Source organism: Bufo gargarizans, chromosome 10 (genome assembly GCF_014858855.1).
Source record: "Bufo gargarizans isolate SCDJY-AF-19 chromosome 10, ASM1485885v1, whole genome shotgun sequence".
Taxonomy (NCBI): domain Eukaryota; kingdom Metazoa; phylum Chordata; class Amphibia; order Anura; family Bufonidae; genus Bufo; species Bufo gargarizans.
The window spans coordinates 121295708-121310953 of NC_058089.1; the positions used below are offsets into that span (position 1 = coordinate 121295708).

General features: G+C 45.0%; 1 protein-coding gene across 1 annotated transcript in view; it reads left to right on the forward strand.

Annotated features, from left to right (window-relative positions):
- The first annotated feature begins 3395 nt into the window (after nucleotides 1-3395).
- The window catches only part of DHX38 (DEAH-box helicase 38), a 53684-nt gene continuing 41833 nt past the window's right edge, over nucleotides 3396-15246 (forward strand). The window contains 4 exon segments of the mRNA XM_044270987.1: nucleotides 3396-3516; nucleotides 12703-13075; nucleotides 13181-13344; nucleotides 14685-14798. Of these exon segments, the coding sequence (XP_044126922.1) occupies nucleotides 12777-13075; nucleotides 13181-13344; nucleotides 14685-14798 (577 nt within the window). The 5' untranslated portion in view covers nucleotides 3396-3516; nucleotides 12703-12776.

The window sequence follows — 15246 nt, forward strand, 5'->3', positions numbered from 1 at the left end:
TCCACGGATCCTTCACAGACATCTTCACAGATTAAACAAGGGCGGACCGCAAATACATACGGTCGTGTCAGTATAAGGGCTCATGCACATTGCCATGCCTGTGTGCTGTCTGCATCTGCAAGTCCATTCCGCAGCCCCACAGAAAGATAGAACATCCTATTCCGCAGGAGCAAAAATAAAAAAAATGGCGGGATGCACAATTACGGTCACGTGCATGAGCCCTCATTCTGTAAAAGTAAGGTCATGCAGAGACACGCCTCATTATAAATCATTATAATGGTGTGTGCTCCCGCGAAATGGGAGTGTCCACAACGGAAAATCACGCTCACACATGGAGCGTGATTTCTGCGCAAGAGGCCTTAAAGGGATTGTCCTCTTTGGTCCTTCATAGTGTATCAATAGGATATGCCATAAATGTCCGATAGGCGCCGGTCTCAACTCTTGGATCTGCTCCAATTTCAAGAAGAGGGGCCCCTCTGTGGGACTTCTGAAAATACCTGAGTGAGGATTTTCCAATGTTTTTGGTAGTCCCATAGCAGTGAACTGATAGGACAACACGTGTGCTCGGCCTCCCCTCCATTCACCACTAAGGGACTTAGCTGAGCCGGTGCTCATTTTTGGAAGTCCCATAGAAGTGAATGGAGAAAGCTGCATATGCACTGCTTGCTCTCTATTCACGGTGGGGCCCATTCTTGAGATGGTAGAGGGCCCCAGAGGTGGGATCAGCGCATATTGGGTATTTGAGACATATGATATACAATCAGGTCCATAAATATTGGGACACCGACACACATCTAACATTTTTGGCTCTATACACCATCACAATGGATTTGAAATGAAACGAACAAGATGTGCTTTACCTGCAGACTGTCAGCTTTATTTATTTATTTTTATACATCTTTTTATTTCAGTTTCATATGGACATATACATTTGTACCCGAAACACATCAACTTTAACAATAAAAAAATCCAGATTAACAATTAATAATTGAAATTACAAGTTTTTCTATTCCCCCCCCCCTTTACCAATCCCCTTTATTTAATACCCACCACCCTTGGGGAAGAGGGGGGGGGGGGGGGGCGAACAAAAAAAAAACATTTTTTCCATATTTCGTCAAGATTTAGTGATTTATTACTATGGCCCTCCATCACCCGTTCTTCTTTAATCAGATTATTGATTGCTTTCCTCCACTGAACCACTGTCGGGGGCCCATTTCCTAAGTATGAGGAGTCTAGCTTGGAATAATACTTTGCTCGGGACCAATCTTATCTTTTTTATTTAACTTCAAATGTTCGGTTGCCCCTAATATGCAAGTTACTGGATCTTCAGAAATCTGAACCGAGACTGTCAGCTTTAATTTGAGGTTATTTACATCCAAATCAGGTGAACGGTGCAGGAATTACAACCCTCAAATTACAGCTGACAGTCTGCAGTTAAAGCAAATCTTGTTTGTTTCATTTCAAATCCATTGTGGTGGTGTATAGAGCCAAAAATGTTAGAATCGTGTCGATGTCTCAATATTTATGGACCTGACTGTATCTAGGGTTGTCACCCGGCTGGTATCTCACCGGCGAGACCAATATTTTAGTGGCCCTGCTGGTTACAGTACAAGGCCAGTTACTCATTAGTTTAAAAAAAAAGAAAGAAAAAGAAACAGAACTCCCCTAACTCCATTTGCTCGCGCTGCTGTGAACACTCCCTGCTGACTGGAGGCCAGGACCTGCGAGACGTCATCACGCTGGAGCGCAGGTCCTGTCCTGAGCTTCCAGTCAGCAGAGTGTTCACCGTGGCACCAGCAAATGGAGGAGGTGAGTGTTGTTTTTTTTACAGAAGCAGAGAAGGGGGAACTAATGGGGGCATTATTCTTACTGGGGGACACTAATGGGACATTATTCTTACTGAGGGCACTAATGAGGGCTTTATTCTTACTAGGGGGAACTAATGAGGGCATTAATCTTACTTGGGGCACTAATGAGGGCATTGTTCTTACTGGGGGGCACTAACGGGGGCATTATTCTTACTGGGGGCACTAATGAGGGCATTATTCTTACTGGGGACACTAATGGGGGCATTATTCTTACTAGGGGCATTATTCTTACTGAGGGCACTAATGGGGGCATTATTCTTACTGAGGGCACTATTCTTACTGGGGGGCACTAATGGGGCATTATTTTTACTTGGGGGCACTAATGAGGGCATTATTTTTACTAGGGGGGCACTAACGGGGGCATTATTCTTACTAGGGGCACTAATGGGGGCATTATTCTTACTGACGGGTCACTAATGAGGGCATTATTTTTACTGGGGGCACTAATGAGGGCATTATTCTTAATGGGGGGCACATATGGGGCATTATTCTTACTAGGGACTCTAATGGGGGCATTATTCTTAATTGGGGGCACTAATAGGGCCATTACTCTTACCGGGGAGCACTAAAAGGGGCAGTATATTTTCCAATGTTATTGACTTAGGGCCACTAAGTAGGTATTAGCACTGGCATTTGGTTGCACGGACCATTGAGTATTGCTGGTTTTCATCATCATAGACACGTGCAGCAAGATATATACATATGCATTAATATGTCTATTCATTAATTGATGACAGTATGCTTAATGTATGTGTTGTTGATATCAAATAGCCTCATTGTTATTTTATATATTAGACCCTGCGCGGTCTGCTTGTAACATTTATGTTCGTATAATGTCACCTCTCCCTTTTGAAATTGGTGATTTCAATAAAATTCAGAGTAAACATAAAAGGGGCAGTATTAATTCTGGGGGGCCCTAATGGAGGCATTAATATTATTGGGAGCCACAGTATGGCAGCGACTTAACACCCCATGTTAAGCTGTGCCCCCACAGCCACACACCCTTTGGTGTGTGGCTTAACTTGGCCAGTATTTTTTCTTTTTTTGGGGGGGCGTGACGACCCTCGATATATCCTATAGATATGCCTTAAATGTCCTCCTGAGACAAACTTTCACTATGTTCGAAATATTACTGCTAAACCCCCCTGCCAGTCTTTACATACGGTTTATTTTAGGTTCCTGGGGTTCATTAAAATCCATGACCCCCTCACCACATAAATCAGAGGCAGTTCACATTTTTACATGACCCCCTTAATACGTTTTCCTTGAGAGTTGTACTTATTCTCCAGTGAAGCAAATTTTAAAAACTGTACTGCTAAACTAAGCATTGTGCAGCCTACAACCCTAAATATGGGACTACGGTCATCCCTGCTAATCCTCCACCTTATTATATAATAAAGGGTGTACCAACATGGCCGCTCAAAGCCTCTTTAGTAAACCACACGACCCGGGTATAGAAAGATGGCCGCCCCTTCCGCTGAAACCGGAAGTGAGTAGCGCATTTTCAGTCTGTTTAATAAAGTATGTTGAAAGTACCGAAAGGAATTCTGGGATGATGGCGGCGCCCACGGTCTGAGGTAATGTAGGTGGAAGGGATTGCCGGGTTTTCGTTTACGTGTGTGAAGGAGAAGCTGGCTGCGTGTGACAGGTGAGGACACGGTGTGCGGCCGGCTATACGGTGTAGTGTCGAGGTGTGTGTGGTGAGGAAACTCTGGGGAAGTCCTGAGGCGGTCTGCGGTGTCCTGTGTGTGTTACAGTGCCCTGTATGCCGCCGGCCTGTCATGGATCCCGTCCTATTCAGCGGCTTATGAAGTTATATGAGTCCAGTACACAATGTAGAGGAGGCGGTTGGGGCCATAATAACAGCTCCTTAGTTGTTGTTGGGAACGTCAGAAAAACAAACCTTAAAGGGGTCCTCTCGCTTCAGCAAATAGCATTTATTATGTAGGGGCAAGGCACTTCCTAATGTGTTCTAATTCTCCATATTGCGTCCTCCTTTGCTGGCTGGATTCATTTTTCCATCACATTATACACTGCACGTTTCCATGGTTATGACCACCCTGCGATCCAACAGCGGTGTCAGCGCTTGCACACTACAGGAAAAAGCACCAACCTACGTGTGCTCCAGAAAGGCCGGTACTTTTTCCTATAGTGTGCAAGCACGACCACCACTGATGGATTGCAGGGTGGTCATAACCATGGAAGCGAGTAGTGTATAATGTGATGGAAAAATGAATCCAGCCAGCAAAGGAAGCAATATGGAGAATAACAATACATTAGTAAGTGTCTTGTATTAGCTTCCTCTAAATGAGAAATGCTATTTGCTGAAGGTAGAGGACCTCTGTAAAGGCGTTGTCCAGATTCAGAGCTGAACCCGGACATACCCCCATATTCACCCCGGCGGCCCCCCTGACTTGAGCATCGGAGCAGTTCATGCCCGATGCTCTCCTTTGCCCTGCGCTAAATCACGCAGGGAAAAGGCATTTTTTTGGACATCCGGTGATGTACCAGGCTCTCCATGGGGCTACCAGAAAGACCGGTGACATCACCGGCACTGATTGGCGGGCTTTAGAGCTGCCCTAGCCAGTAAAACGGCTAGGGCAGCGCTAAAGCCCGCTAATCAGAGCCGGTGATGTCACCAAACACACTGCCGGGCGGAAGCTTCCTTCCGGCAGTGTTATTGTAAACAAAAGAGCCCGTCCCCTGCGCAATCTAGCGCAGGGCAAGGGAGCGGATCGGAGCATGAGATGCTCCGATGCCAACATCAGGGGGGCTGCCTGGGTGAAAATAAGGACATGTCCGGGCTTCGCTCTGAACCCGGACAACCCCTTTAATGTCATCTATTTTGTTTGTCAGTTTGATGTGTCTTCCCACTGTGAGGTGACGGGCGCCACGTTCTGACCGCCTTCATTTGACCTCTTGTATGTTACAGCAGCGTCGGTCGCACAAAGGCTGCGTCCACATGTTACGGATACGCCGTGGATTGTCCATCCAGATTCCCAGGTGGAAAATCCATCTTGTATTACAACAGGGAGAAAGAGCATGAGGTTTTGGATGGAGCTGCATGGCCGTCTTGCCATTGAACTGAATGGGGTTGCAGCGCAACTCGCAGCAGTCTTGATTTTTATTAACTTTTTAAAAATTTATTTTACGGTCGCGGCAACTTGGCAGTTGTGCTCCGACCCCATTCTCTTCTTTGTCTGTACTGCTACACAGCCACCTTTTGGTTGTAGATTTTCCTTGTTTATAACGCATGGGGTGAAATCTGCGTCAAATCCAACATAAGACTTTCTTGAAGGGATTGTCCTTGATTTTTATTACTGAAAGGAGCTTTACTCAGAATGCAACAGAAATCTCTGCACAGTGCCAAAGGGGTTTGTTAATACGTGTATCTATAAAGTAACGGAAAATCACTTTGTGTTTCCCCTTTTAAAGGGATTGTCAGACTTTCTGATATTAAAGGGGTTCTCCGGGAATTAGGAAAATGAAAATACTTAAATATTAATTTATAATAAATATATTCCCAAATACCTTTCACTAGTTATAATGCCTCATTTTTTTTCTGGGGAGCAATCATTAGGAGAAATAAAATGGCCTCTGTCCAATTAGTCCACACAAAACCTGTCCTTATCACACACGAGGACAAGTTACTTCACAACACTGAGCTAAAGAGCTGCCTCATCCTCCTCTTCTATTATCGTGAATGCAGATAGGATCTTCAACTGAATCTCTGTAGGAATGGAGATCATGAGGAGACATGAAGTACATAGAGGATGGACAGAACCGAGAGTGGTAATGGGGAATGCATCCAAGTGCTGCCGCTCATTCCCCCCCATCCTCCTCTCTGTACTTAATGTCTCCTCATGATCTCCATTCCTACAGAGATTCAGCTGAAGATCTTCTCATCTGTATTCAGGATTATAATAGGAGAGGAGGATGAGGCAGCACTTTAGCTCCGTGTTGTGAAGTAACTTGTCCTCCTGTGTGATTAGGACAGGTTTTGTATGTACTAATAGGATGGCTGCCATTTTATTTCTCCTACTGATTGCTCCCCAGACAAATTGAGGCATTATAACTAATGACAGGTATTTGGGAATATATTTATAATAAAGTAATATTGAAGTATTTTTATTTTCTTAATTCCCGGAGAACCCCTTTATATCAAAATCCCTGAAAACCCCCTTAAAAGGGGAACATTGAGAAATGGCCATCAATATAAAAATTCCAAACAACCCCTTTAAAGGGGAAACACAGTCAAAAATACATATCTCATACTTGCTGCTAATATATGGATACCCTTGAATTGGCTGAATACATACAAACCGTCCAACGCATCATGGCAGATGTAGACCAATTCTATAGGCAGGAGGAGCTTACTTCCTGGACTGAGCGTAACCATGAGAAATTCCTCTAACTATGGTTACCATGGTCACAATACCGAAATAAGTGATTGGCCTTAGGGCTCTTTCACACGAGCGCATGCCGTGCGGGTAATCCGCTGCGTTAAAGAGAGCCAAGCCCCGTTCCGTACAGCAGAGACACGGAGCATTAACATGATTGATGCTCCGTGCCTCTCTGTGATCTTTTTACTACAAAATAACAGTGAGATCACAGAGAGGCACGGAGCATCATCAATCATGTTAATGCTCCGGGCCTCTGCTGTCCGGAACGGGGCTTGGCTCTCTTTCATGCAGTGGATTACCAGCACGGCATCCGCTTATGTGAAAGAGCCCTTAGGCTGCCTTCACACCACTGTGGTGCTGCCGTGCCCATTTTGCGGACTGCAAACTGTGGGTCCCCAAAACAAGGGCACTGGTCATGTGAATTCCACACTGTGGTGCAGACCCATTGACTTCAATGGGGTCCGCATTTTGCAAGATGCGGCGAAAGATAGGATTTATCCTGTCTTTTGCATCACTGACCCGGAAACACACAAACACACAGAAACCCTATTGTGTTTCTACCAAATCCGTGCCTCTGATCAAAACATATGACATGACCTAACCTTTCGCCGCATTTTCTGGATCACGGACCCAGTAAAGTACATGAGTCCCTACAGCGATGCAGAGTTCACGCAGTCATTGCCCGCAGTTTGCAGCATGGGCACAGCGGCACCATGGTCATATAAATACGGCCTAAACCTGAAACTTTATTACCTTAAACCCGGTCTTCCTTCCTATATATCTATCCTTTTGCATTGTCTTTACGGCGTGCTATTGATTTCTTTGTTTTACTGCTCTACACTTTCTTTGGGCCACCTTACATTTCGATTTGCAAAGGGACGCCCTCGCTGACACGTTGTTCCCATGTTAAATATGATCTGAAGGTGTTCAGTCTGATCTCTGTACTGCGCGCTCATGCAGTTTTTTCAGTCCAGTTATACTCTAAATGTCGTCCTCTCCAAGTGGACGTTTTGGTCACGCAGATGGACTTTGGAATTTGCAGAAATCGAATGCAACTCTGGATATCTGACTGTGCTATGTTTACCTTTTGTAATAATCAATACTCAATCTAATTTGAATAGAGAGAATTGAGGAAAAGTCAAAAATTTTGGTGCACGCCATTTTTGCACAACAGTTTGTGACTAGTGTTGAGGGAACTTGTGTTTTCAAATTGGGCGTACAAGGTTTGGGTTATCTAAGAATTCCGTTATGGATTCCGCTACCACGGACCATAACGGAATTCTTAGATAACCCAAACCTTGTACGCCTAACTTGAAAGTTTCCTCACCCCTATTTTTGGAAATTTTGAAAAGTGGACATTTTTAGCTGCGTTAAGGTTGATTTAATATTACAGTTTCGATCCATCAGAAGAACAGAAAACAGAATTTTTCCATTATGTTATTCACTGCCTGTTTCCATGGTTACAACTACCCTGCAATCCAGCTGTTTTCAAAACATGAATTCAACGATTTGTTAATGAATAAGCTCATGCAGGCTAAGAGAATAAATATATTTGGGAAGTTTGATTAAATATAAGGTAAGGCTACTTTCACACTGGCGTTTGTAGGTCCGCCTCTGAGATCCGTTTCAAGGCTCTCACAAGTGGCCCAAAACGGATCAGTTCAGCCCTAATGCATTCTGAATGGATACGGATCCGTTCAGAATGCCTCAGTTTGCCTCTGTTCAGCCTCCATTCCGCTCTGGAGGTGGACACCAAAACGCTGCTTTGATACGTTTTGATATCCGTCTGACGAAACTGAGCCATACGGATCCGTCCTGACTTACAATGTAAGTAAATGTGGACGGATCCGTTTTTACTGACACAATATGGTGTAATTGAAAACGGACCCGCCTCCCATTGACTTTCAATGTAAGTCAAAACAGATCCGTTTGCATTATCATGAACAAAAAAAAAAATGTTCATGGTAATGCAAACGGATCCGTTCTGAACGGATACAAGCGTTTGCATTATAGGTGCGGATCCGTCTCTGCAGATACCAGACGGATCCGCACCTAAACGCAGGTGTGAAAGTAGCCTTAAACAGACAAATCGCATACAGAGTAGAAAAAAGTAAATAATCATCACTGGCCTACACATACATTATGGGGGGTGGACTCCAAGTCGCCATTTTGTAGCACATGGGCAACACCCCAGGGTGTTACAAGAAATACATAGTATTACAGCATCCTATCTGGATGAAGTTCCTCCGTGGAGTGCCAGTTATCCATCTGTGTGCTGCCAAGTTTACACCCTTTCAGCCCTCCTCCCAAAGATGTCCGGTGAGCAGCACGCATGTCTTTAAGATAAGCACTCAGGAATTTCTCGGCACAATGGCAGTTGTGGGGTTTTTGTATGTTCCCATCAACTCTCTACATTACAAGGAATATTATTACACAGAATATTGAAGGGGACAGAACCAATCAGTACAATTATGTATGTAAAATACCCTTACAACACACCCTCGGGGACCAGCAGTGGTGGCAGCACTTGTACAATACAGTCAAAAGCGCCAGCCTTTCTTATACTGTGCAAACATGACCACCAGTGCTGGATTGCAGGGTGGTCTTAACCATGGAAATGAGAAGTGTATAATGTGATAGAAAAATTAATCTAGCCAGCAAAGGAGGCAATATGGACAATCACAATACATTAGTAAGTGCCTTGTATTAACTTTCTCTACATGATCAATACCATTTTCCAGAAGGGAGAGGACCCCTTTAATTTCTGCTGTGGTCTTCTTCTTTAATCTTATGCACTTTGCTGTTGTTGTGAAACGCTGCAGATATTCCTTAAAGAGGACCTTTCACCGATTATTACACTGTGAACTAAGAATACAGACATGTAGAGCGGCCGCCGGGGACCTCACTGCACTTACTATTATGCCTGGGCGCCGCTCCGTTCTCCCGCTATGCCCTCCGGTATCTACGGTCACAAAGTCGTGGTAGGCGGAGTCTGCCCTTGTTCTTCTGTAGCGCTGGCCAATCGCATTGCAGAGCTCACAGCCTGGGAGAAAATAACCTCCCAGGCTGTGAGCTCTGCGCTGCAATTGGCCAGCGCCAGAGCAGAACAAGGGCAGACTCCGCCTACCATAACTTAGTGACTGAAATCTCCGCCTACTATAACTTAGTGACCGGAGATACCGGAGGGCATACCGGGAGAACGGATCGCCACCCAGGGATGATAATAAGTGCAGTGAGATCCCCGGGCGCCGCTCCATGTCTATATTCTTAGTTCACAGTGTCCTAATCGGTGAAAGGTCCTCTTTAAGCAAGTCTGCAGCTGAAAATCTGCATCACATGTGGTCGTACCCTTAAGCCATTTTGAGATGAGCATGTTCACTCCGTGAAACGCACTCCTTGTAGGAGCTGTATTTCCCTTTATGGACACTGCTCGTCTGTGGTGGATCTGCAGCATCATGATGATTTATGATGATGGGAAATAATTCCTGATCACGAGTCTGTAGTCACGCCATTATGTGATAACGATTGTGCAGGCTCACGGTCCGGAAGGAATTCACAACCTCATAAATCATCACGATGCTGCAAATCCACCACAGATGAGTGAGCAGTGTCCATAATGGGAAATACAGCTCCCACACAGAGCGTGACTTGTCTGAAACTGACCTTAGACTTGCATGTACAATAAAACCTGCAGGCCGATAGACTAGCATTGCATCACCTGTCCTAAAGGGGTTATTCACTCTCGGGGTCATTTTCTTCCAGGCTGGTAATCATACTTATCTGAATCCCGCCACTGCGTTCCAGCTCTATCGCTGAGCCACATCGGGCCGCTTTCCGGCATGGGTGCCGGTTTTGAGCAGGACAAAAACTGTTATGTCATGGCTTTGCTGCATTTTTGGTGCGGCAAAAAAATATATAAATGCATGCAGTTTTTGCAACTACATACCTACATTTCTGCTGCGTTTTCTTCCTGCAAAGTGAAAACACACAGCCGATCTGCGGCCCCACAAAAAATTGTCTGCAATTGCGGATTTTCTAGGATAGCAGCAACATGTGCGGTGTGCAAATTGCGGAACGCACATGGGCCAGTGTCCGTAATTTTGCAGGTCTGCAAAACACCCCGGTTGTGTGAAAGTAGCCTAAAGGAGAACTGGTTCCCAGAACAGGCTCATTTGCCTTTATTATATTGGACAGTTACTCCAATAATGCTGGCAGCACCCTTCACTGCACTGTCCGTGCGGGAGCTGTGGTCCCTGTTCTGGACACCGCTTATCTGGGGTGGATTATCAGTATCGTAACAATTTAATTTATTCTGAATTCCTTCCTGGCCGTAAGTCTGCAGAACCGTTGTTGCACAATGCCATGACTAAAGTTCAGCAGACTCCTGGTCAGAAAGGACTGTTTCATTCCAGCAAAGATAAAAAATAAAATAATACACAGCAAAACTTTATTACATTAAAGGGGTGGTCTCATCTCACCATTACGAGACAAGAAGAGACAGAGTCCCAACCACCAGCCGGCTGGGAAACAGCAGAGTGCTCAGGCTCTCACTTTTTCAGTAGCTCCCATTGCGGTGCATGAGGTATGGAAGCCACGTAGCACAGCAAGCTATCCTGATTCCCTAACTGAGAAATGGCAGTACTTGCTGTGCTACGCCGTTTCCGTAGCGCTTATGCACCGCAATGGGAGCTACTAAAAGAGGTCGGAACTGTCTCTCATCTCGCCTTAGTAACGGCGAGATGAGACCACCCCTATGATTACATAATTAAGTTACATTATTTTAAGTCTGCTGTGTTTTACCTTTGCTCGAAAAATACGCTCCACAAACGCAGGTATGTTGTTAAAAAACAGCATACAGTTTTTTTTTTTGTTTTTTTTTGCTGCATCCAAACCGCAGCACAGCATAGATGTTGCTGCACCCTAAGGGTAGGTTCACACTGAATTTTTTTGTCGGTGGTTTTGAGATAGATTTGCTTGCAGGTTTTTCAGCCAAAGCCAGAAGCGGATCCAGAAGGGAGGAGATGTATCGGGGCTGATTCACATGTCAATAATTGGCCTGGTAAAGACGGTCTGTGTGTCGGCTGCATCTCCCAGACCCACCAGGGCTCCTGTGACCCTAACTGACCACATCAGTGTTTTATTACAGTCAGTTCATATGTGGTCGGGGGTCTATTGTACTATGGTTACATGAGGATGATGTGAGTACATTACAGTAGACTTCAGATCAGGTATGACGAGACTGTATCATAAAACACTATGGTGCAGTCATTTTGGGTCAGGGGAGCAGCAGTCGGCCCGGGAGAGGCTGACAACACAAGGACAGTGTTTCCCACAGCCCCAAAGGTGACCATACACATTAGGCCCCATTCATACAACCGTATTTTTGGTCCACATCCGATCCACAATTTTCTTTGCTGTCCTCATCTGTAGCCCAGCAAAAAGGATAGAACATGTCCTGTGAATGCACCTTTGGCTTAAAGTTGAGTTGATCAAAACTGAGAGACTGTTCATCACTTGAAAATTAACAACAAACTATAACTTTAGCCGACTGAGGACACGCTATTATCATCTAAAAAGAAGGCAGCTGTGTTCAACATTTTCGTCTGATGGTCTGCTGAACAATCTTTCGTCCATCGCCTGGTTGTATTGAATTTTTTTGGGCGGTTTGACCAACTGCAGAGGCTAATATGGACTAAAGCGTGTATGGCCGTGTCTGTGAAGCGAAGATTTACCAGATATTTGTCGTACAGCTGCTGTTCAACCATCAACCAACTTCTGTCTAAGAAGGCCTGTACCGTGTTTTGAGGTCTGCAAAACACTGATACCAGCCACGTGAGTTCAGAACGTCCCGCCCTATGATAGAAATGCCTATTCTTGTCCGCAAAACGGTCAAGAATAGCCTAAGACATGTACTATTTTCTTTTTGTGGGGCTGCAGAAAGGAGCAGCGGATGCGGACAGATGCTGGTGACATCCGCGTGCTGTGCTGATTTGTAGATCCATAGAAATGAATAGGCCCATGCACCATCGGCAAAAATAAAGCAGATGGCACACGGATGGAAAATATGGTCGTGTGTGTGAGGCCTTTCTTAGCGTTTAGCGATAATCAATGCTTTCAAATCGCCTCTAATGTGTTCAGTTTGACCACACGCTGTCAATGAACGGCTGACAGACCTTTTTATTGCATAAGTTGTCTTCAAGGTATGTCCACCCAGAAATAAACCATGATTTTGACCACACAGTGTGAATATCCCCTTGTTCTTCTGCATGGGAATGAGCTGAACCTGGGGCAATTGACATAGGGGTTGGAACACCCTCCGGCAACGTATCCAGCACCTCACCATTGGGAATGGAGAATATGATGGACATGTTAACTGTAGCATTAATATATTTGTAAATGAACAAATGCTGATTTTTAACGTCTCCTTCCAGAAACCACTGAACATAAATTCCCTGTACGCTGGCACTTTTATGATTTCTGAAGAAGACGCTGTGCCAAGAGAAACATGGAGGATGATGCATCTCTTCACAGACTGGAGGGCAGCGACCCCTCTGCCCAAGAAGGAGGTTTGGTGGTGAAGAAGAAGAACTTAAGCGCTGAGCAGCATGTGTTTAAAGCACCGGCTCCTCGCTCATCACTACTGGGGTTGGACCTGTTGGCGGCACAAAAAAGGAAAGAGAGAGAAGAAAAGGAGCGTCAGGAAGGGGACAAAAAGACTAAAGTTGGCTCTAGAGACTGGGAGGATAAAGAGAAATCTTCTGAGGGGTCTGGGGACAGGATTAGCCGGGGAAGTCATGGGGACAGGTAAGATATGGGCCTCTACTGTAGTCCAGCATTGCTTGGAGCAGCGTCTATTCTATGTTATGTGATATAGAACAACTTTTAACAATTTATTATTGCTGTTTTTAGACATTACAGAACAGCTCGTGTGGAGACCCCGTCTTATACTGGTGGAGTAAATGAGGAGTTCTTGGCAAGAAACCGCCAGAGAGAGCGGGAGAGAAGGGAGCACGGGGTATATGCATCTTCAAAGGATGACCGACGACGAAAGGAACGCAGCAGCCGAGACAGGGGTAATCTGAAACATCCAAATCAATGCAACCCATTAATGAGGTGACTCTACCCAAAATATTGAGGGAACTTTACTAATGTGGTTTTGCACCTAGACCTTTTTTTTTTTTTTTTTTTAAATATGCCAAATATGGTGCATTTTTGGCCCTTATGGATTCATTTATCGCTCATAGTATCTCTTTTTTTGGGCTGCAAATAGTCACATGTTTAAGCTCATGTCTTTATTTGAGCAGAATCCCGCAACCCACCAATACCAGATCTCCTCACTTTTCAAAGTGGTCTTCATTTTAGAGCAAGTATCGTGATTAAACCTATTTCCTTGCACATTTTCTTTGTGCTACTTCTTCTAAAAAGTCACATCTCCATGCCAGGAAAGCCCTGGCCTACTTTTTAACTGACAGTGCCTAAACCACATTACACTTAAAGGGGTTGTCCCATGAAAAATATTCTACAGTTTTCAAACCAGCACCTGGATCTGAAGACTTTTTTTTTAATTGCGTGTAATTAAAAATGTATTATAGTATTCAGTTATTCACTGAAAGCTCTGTATAGCGCCACCTGCTGTTTGCACTTTGTAATTTCTCTGTCCTGCTTTCTGAAATGGAAACAAATGCTCATTTCCATCCTTAAAGGGGTTCTACAGTTTGTTTTAACTGATGATCTGTCCTATGGATAGATCATCAGCATCTGATCGGCGGGGGTCCGACATCTGGGGGACCCTGCCGGCCTACTTACTGTTTACTGCTGGCCCAGTGACGTCACGACTAGTATCAACTGGCCTGGGCGGGGCTAAGCTCCATTCAAGTGAACAGAGCTTAGTCCCGCCCAGGCCAGTTGACACTAGTCGTGACGTCACTGGCCCTGCGGTAAACAGTGAGAAGGCCGCAGCGCTGCTGGAGCACCGCTGCCTTCTCAAACAGCTGGTCGGCAGGGGGCCCCGGATGTCGGACCCCCGCCGATCAGATGATCTATCCAGAGGAAAGATCATCAGTTAAAACCAACTGTAGAACCCTTTTAAACTGAGACCAGCTGCAGCAGAAAGGACACATCCCTAACCTGACAGCTTAACCTAAATCTAGCAGAACAATGAATAGGGAGATCTCTGGATCCATGTGAGGTACAGGGCTGGTTCTAGCTTTGTTAGAAAGAGGTTTTTGTGTACTAGTTCATATATATGTTGAATTTTTAACATTTATTTATGGGATAACCCCTTTAAACTCAATTCATTATTACTGTGCGCCATTTCATAAATTAGGCGCACACGCACAAACCAGAGACTTAAAACTGACACAAAAAACACTGCAAATAATAAATTCCCCACAATGTTTTTACCACTTATCAGATGATCGTAGCCGCAAGAGCAGCAGGTCTGAGCGGGATAGATCAGAGCGTGATGGTGGGTCAGAGCGAAGCTCACGGCGCAGTGAGCCTGACAGTCCACGACACAAACCCAGAGGTAAAGTGTGATAAATGTACCCACTTCCCAATCCCTCCATTTCTGTGTGGTTTAGGGCTTAAGTGTAAGAGCACCTAGCCCATGCTACAGACTGTAAATAGCAATCCACAATGCACAGGCACCGACCGTGTGCCACCCCATTTATGGATGCGGACCCATTAGCTTGAATGGGTCCACGATCCGTAAGATGCGGGCAAAGATAGAACATGTAAATGCATCGTGGTGCTTCCTTGGACTTCAGTCATTCCTTCATTATGCAAAAGATAGGACTTCAACTATCTTCTGTTGTCCTTGCCGATTGTGGACTCATTCAAGTCAGTGGCCATTGCCTGTATATTGCGGACCCGCCGATTACTGTCTGCAATACGGGCACTGAGCCGGTACGGTCATGTGCATGATGAGCCCTTTGGCATAATGCAGACTACAGAGCTTTGTGGACGGAGGCTAT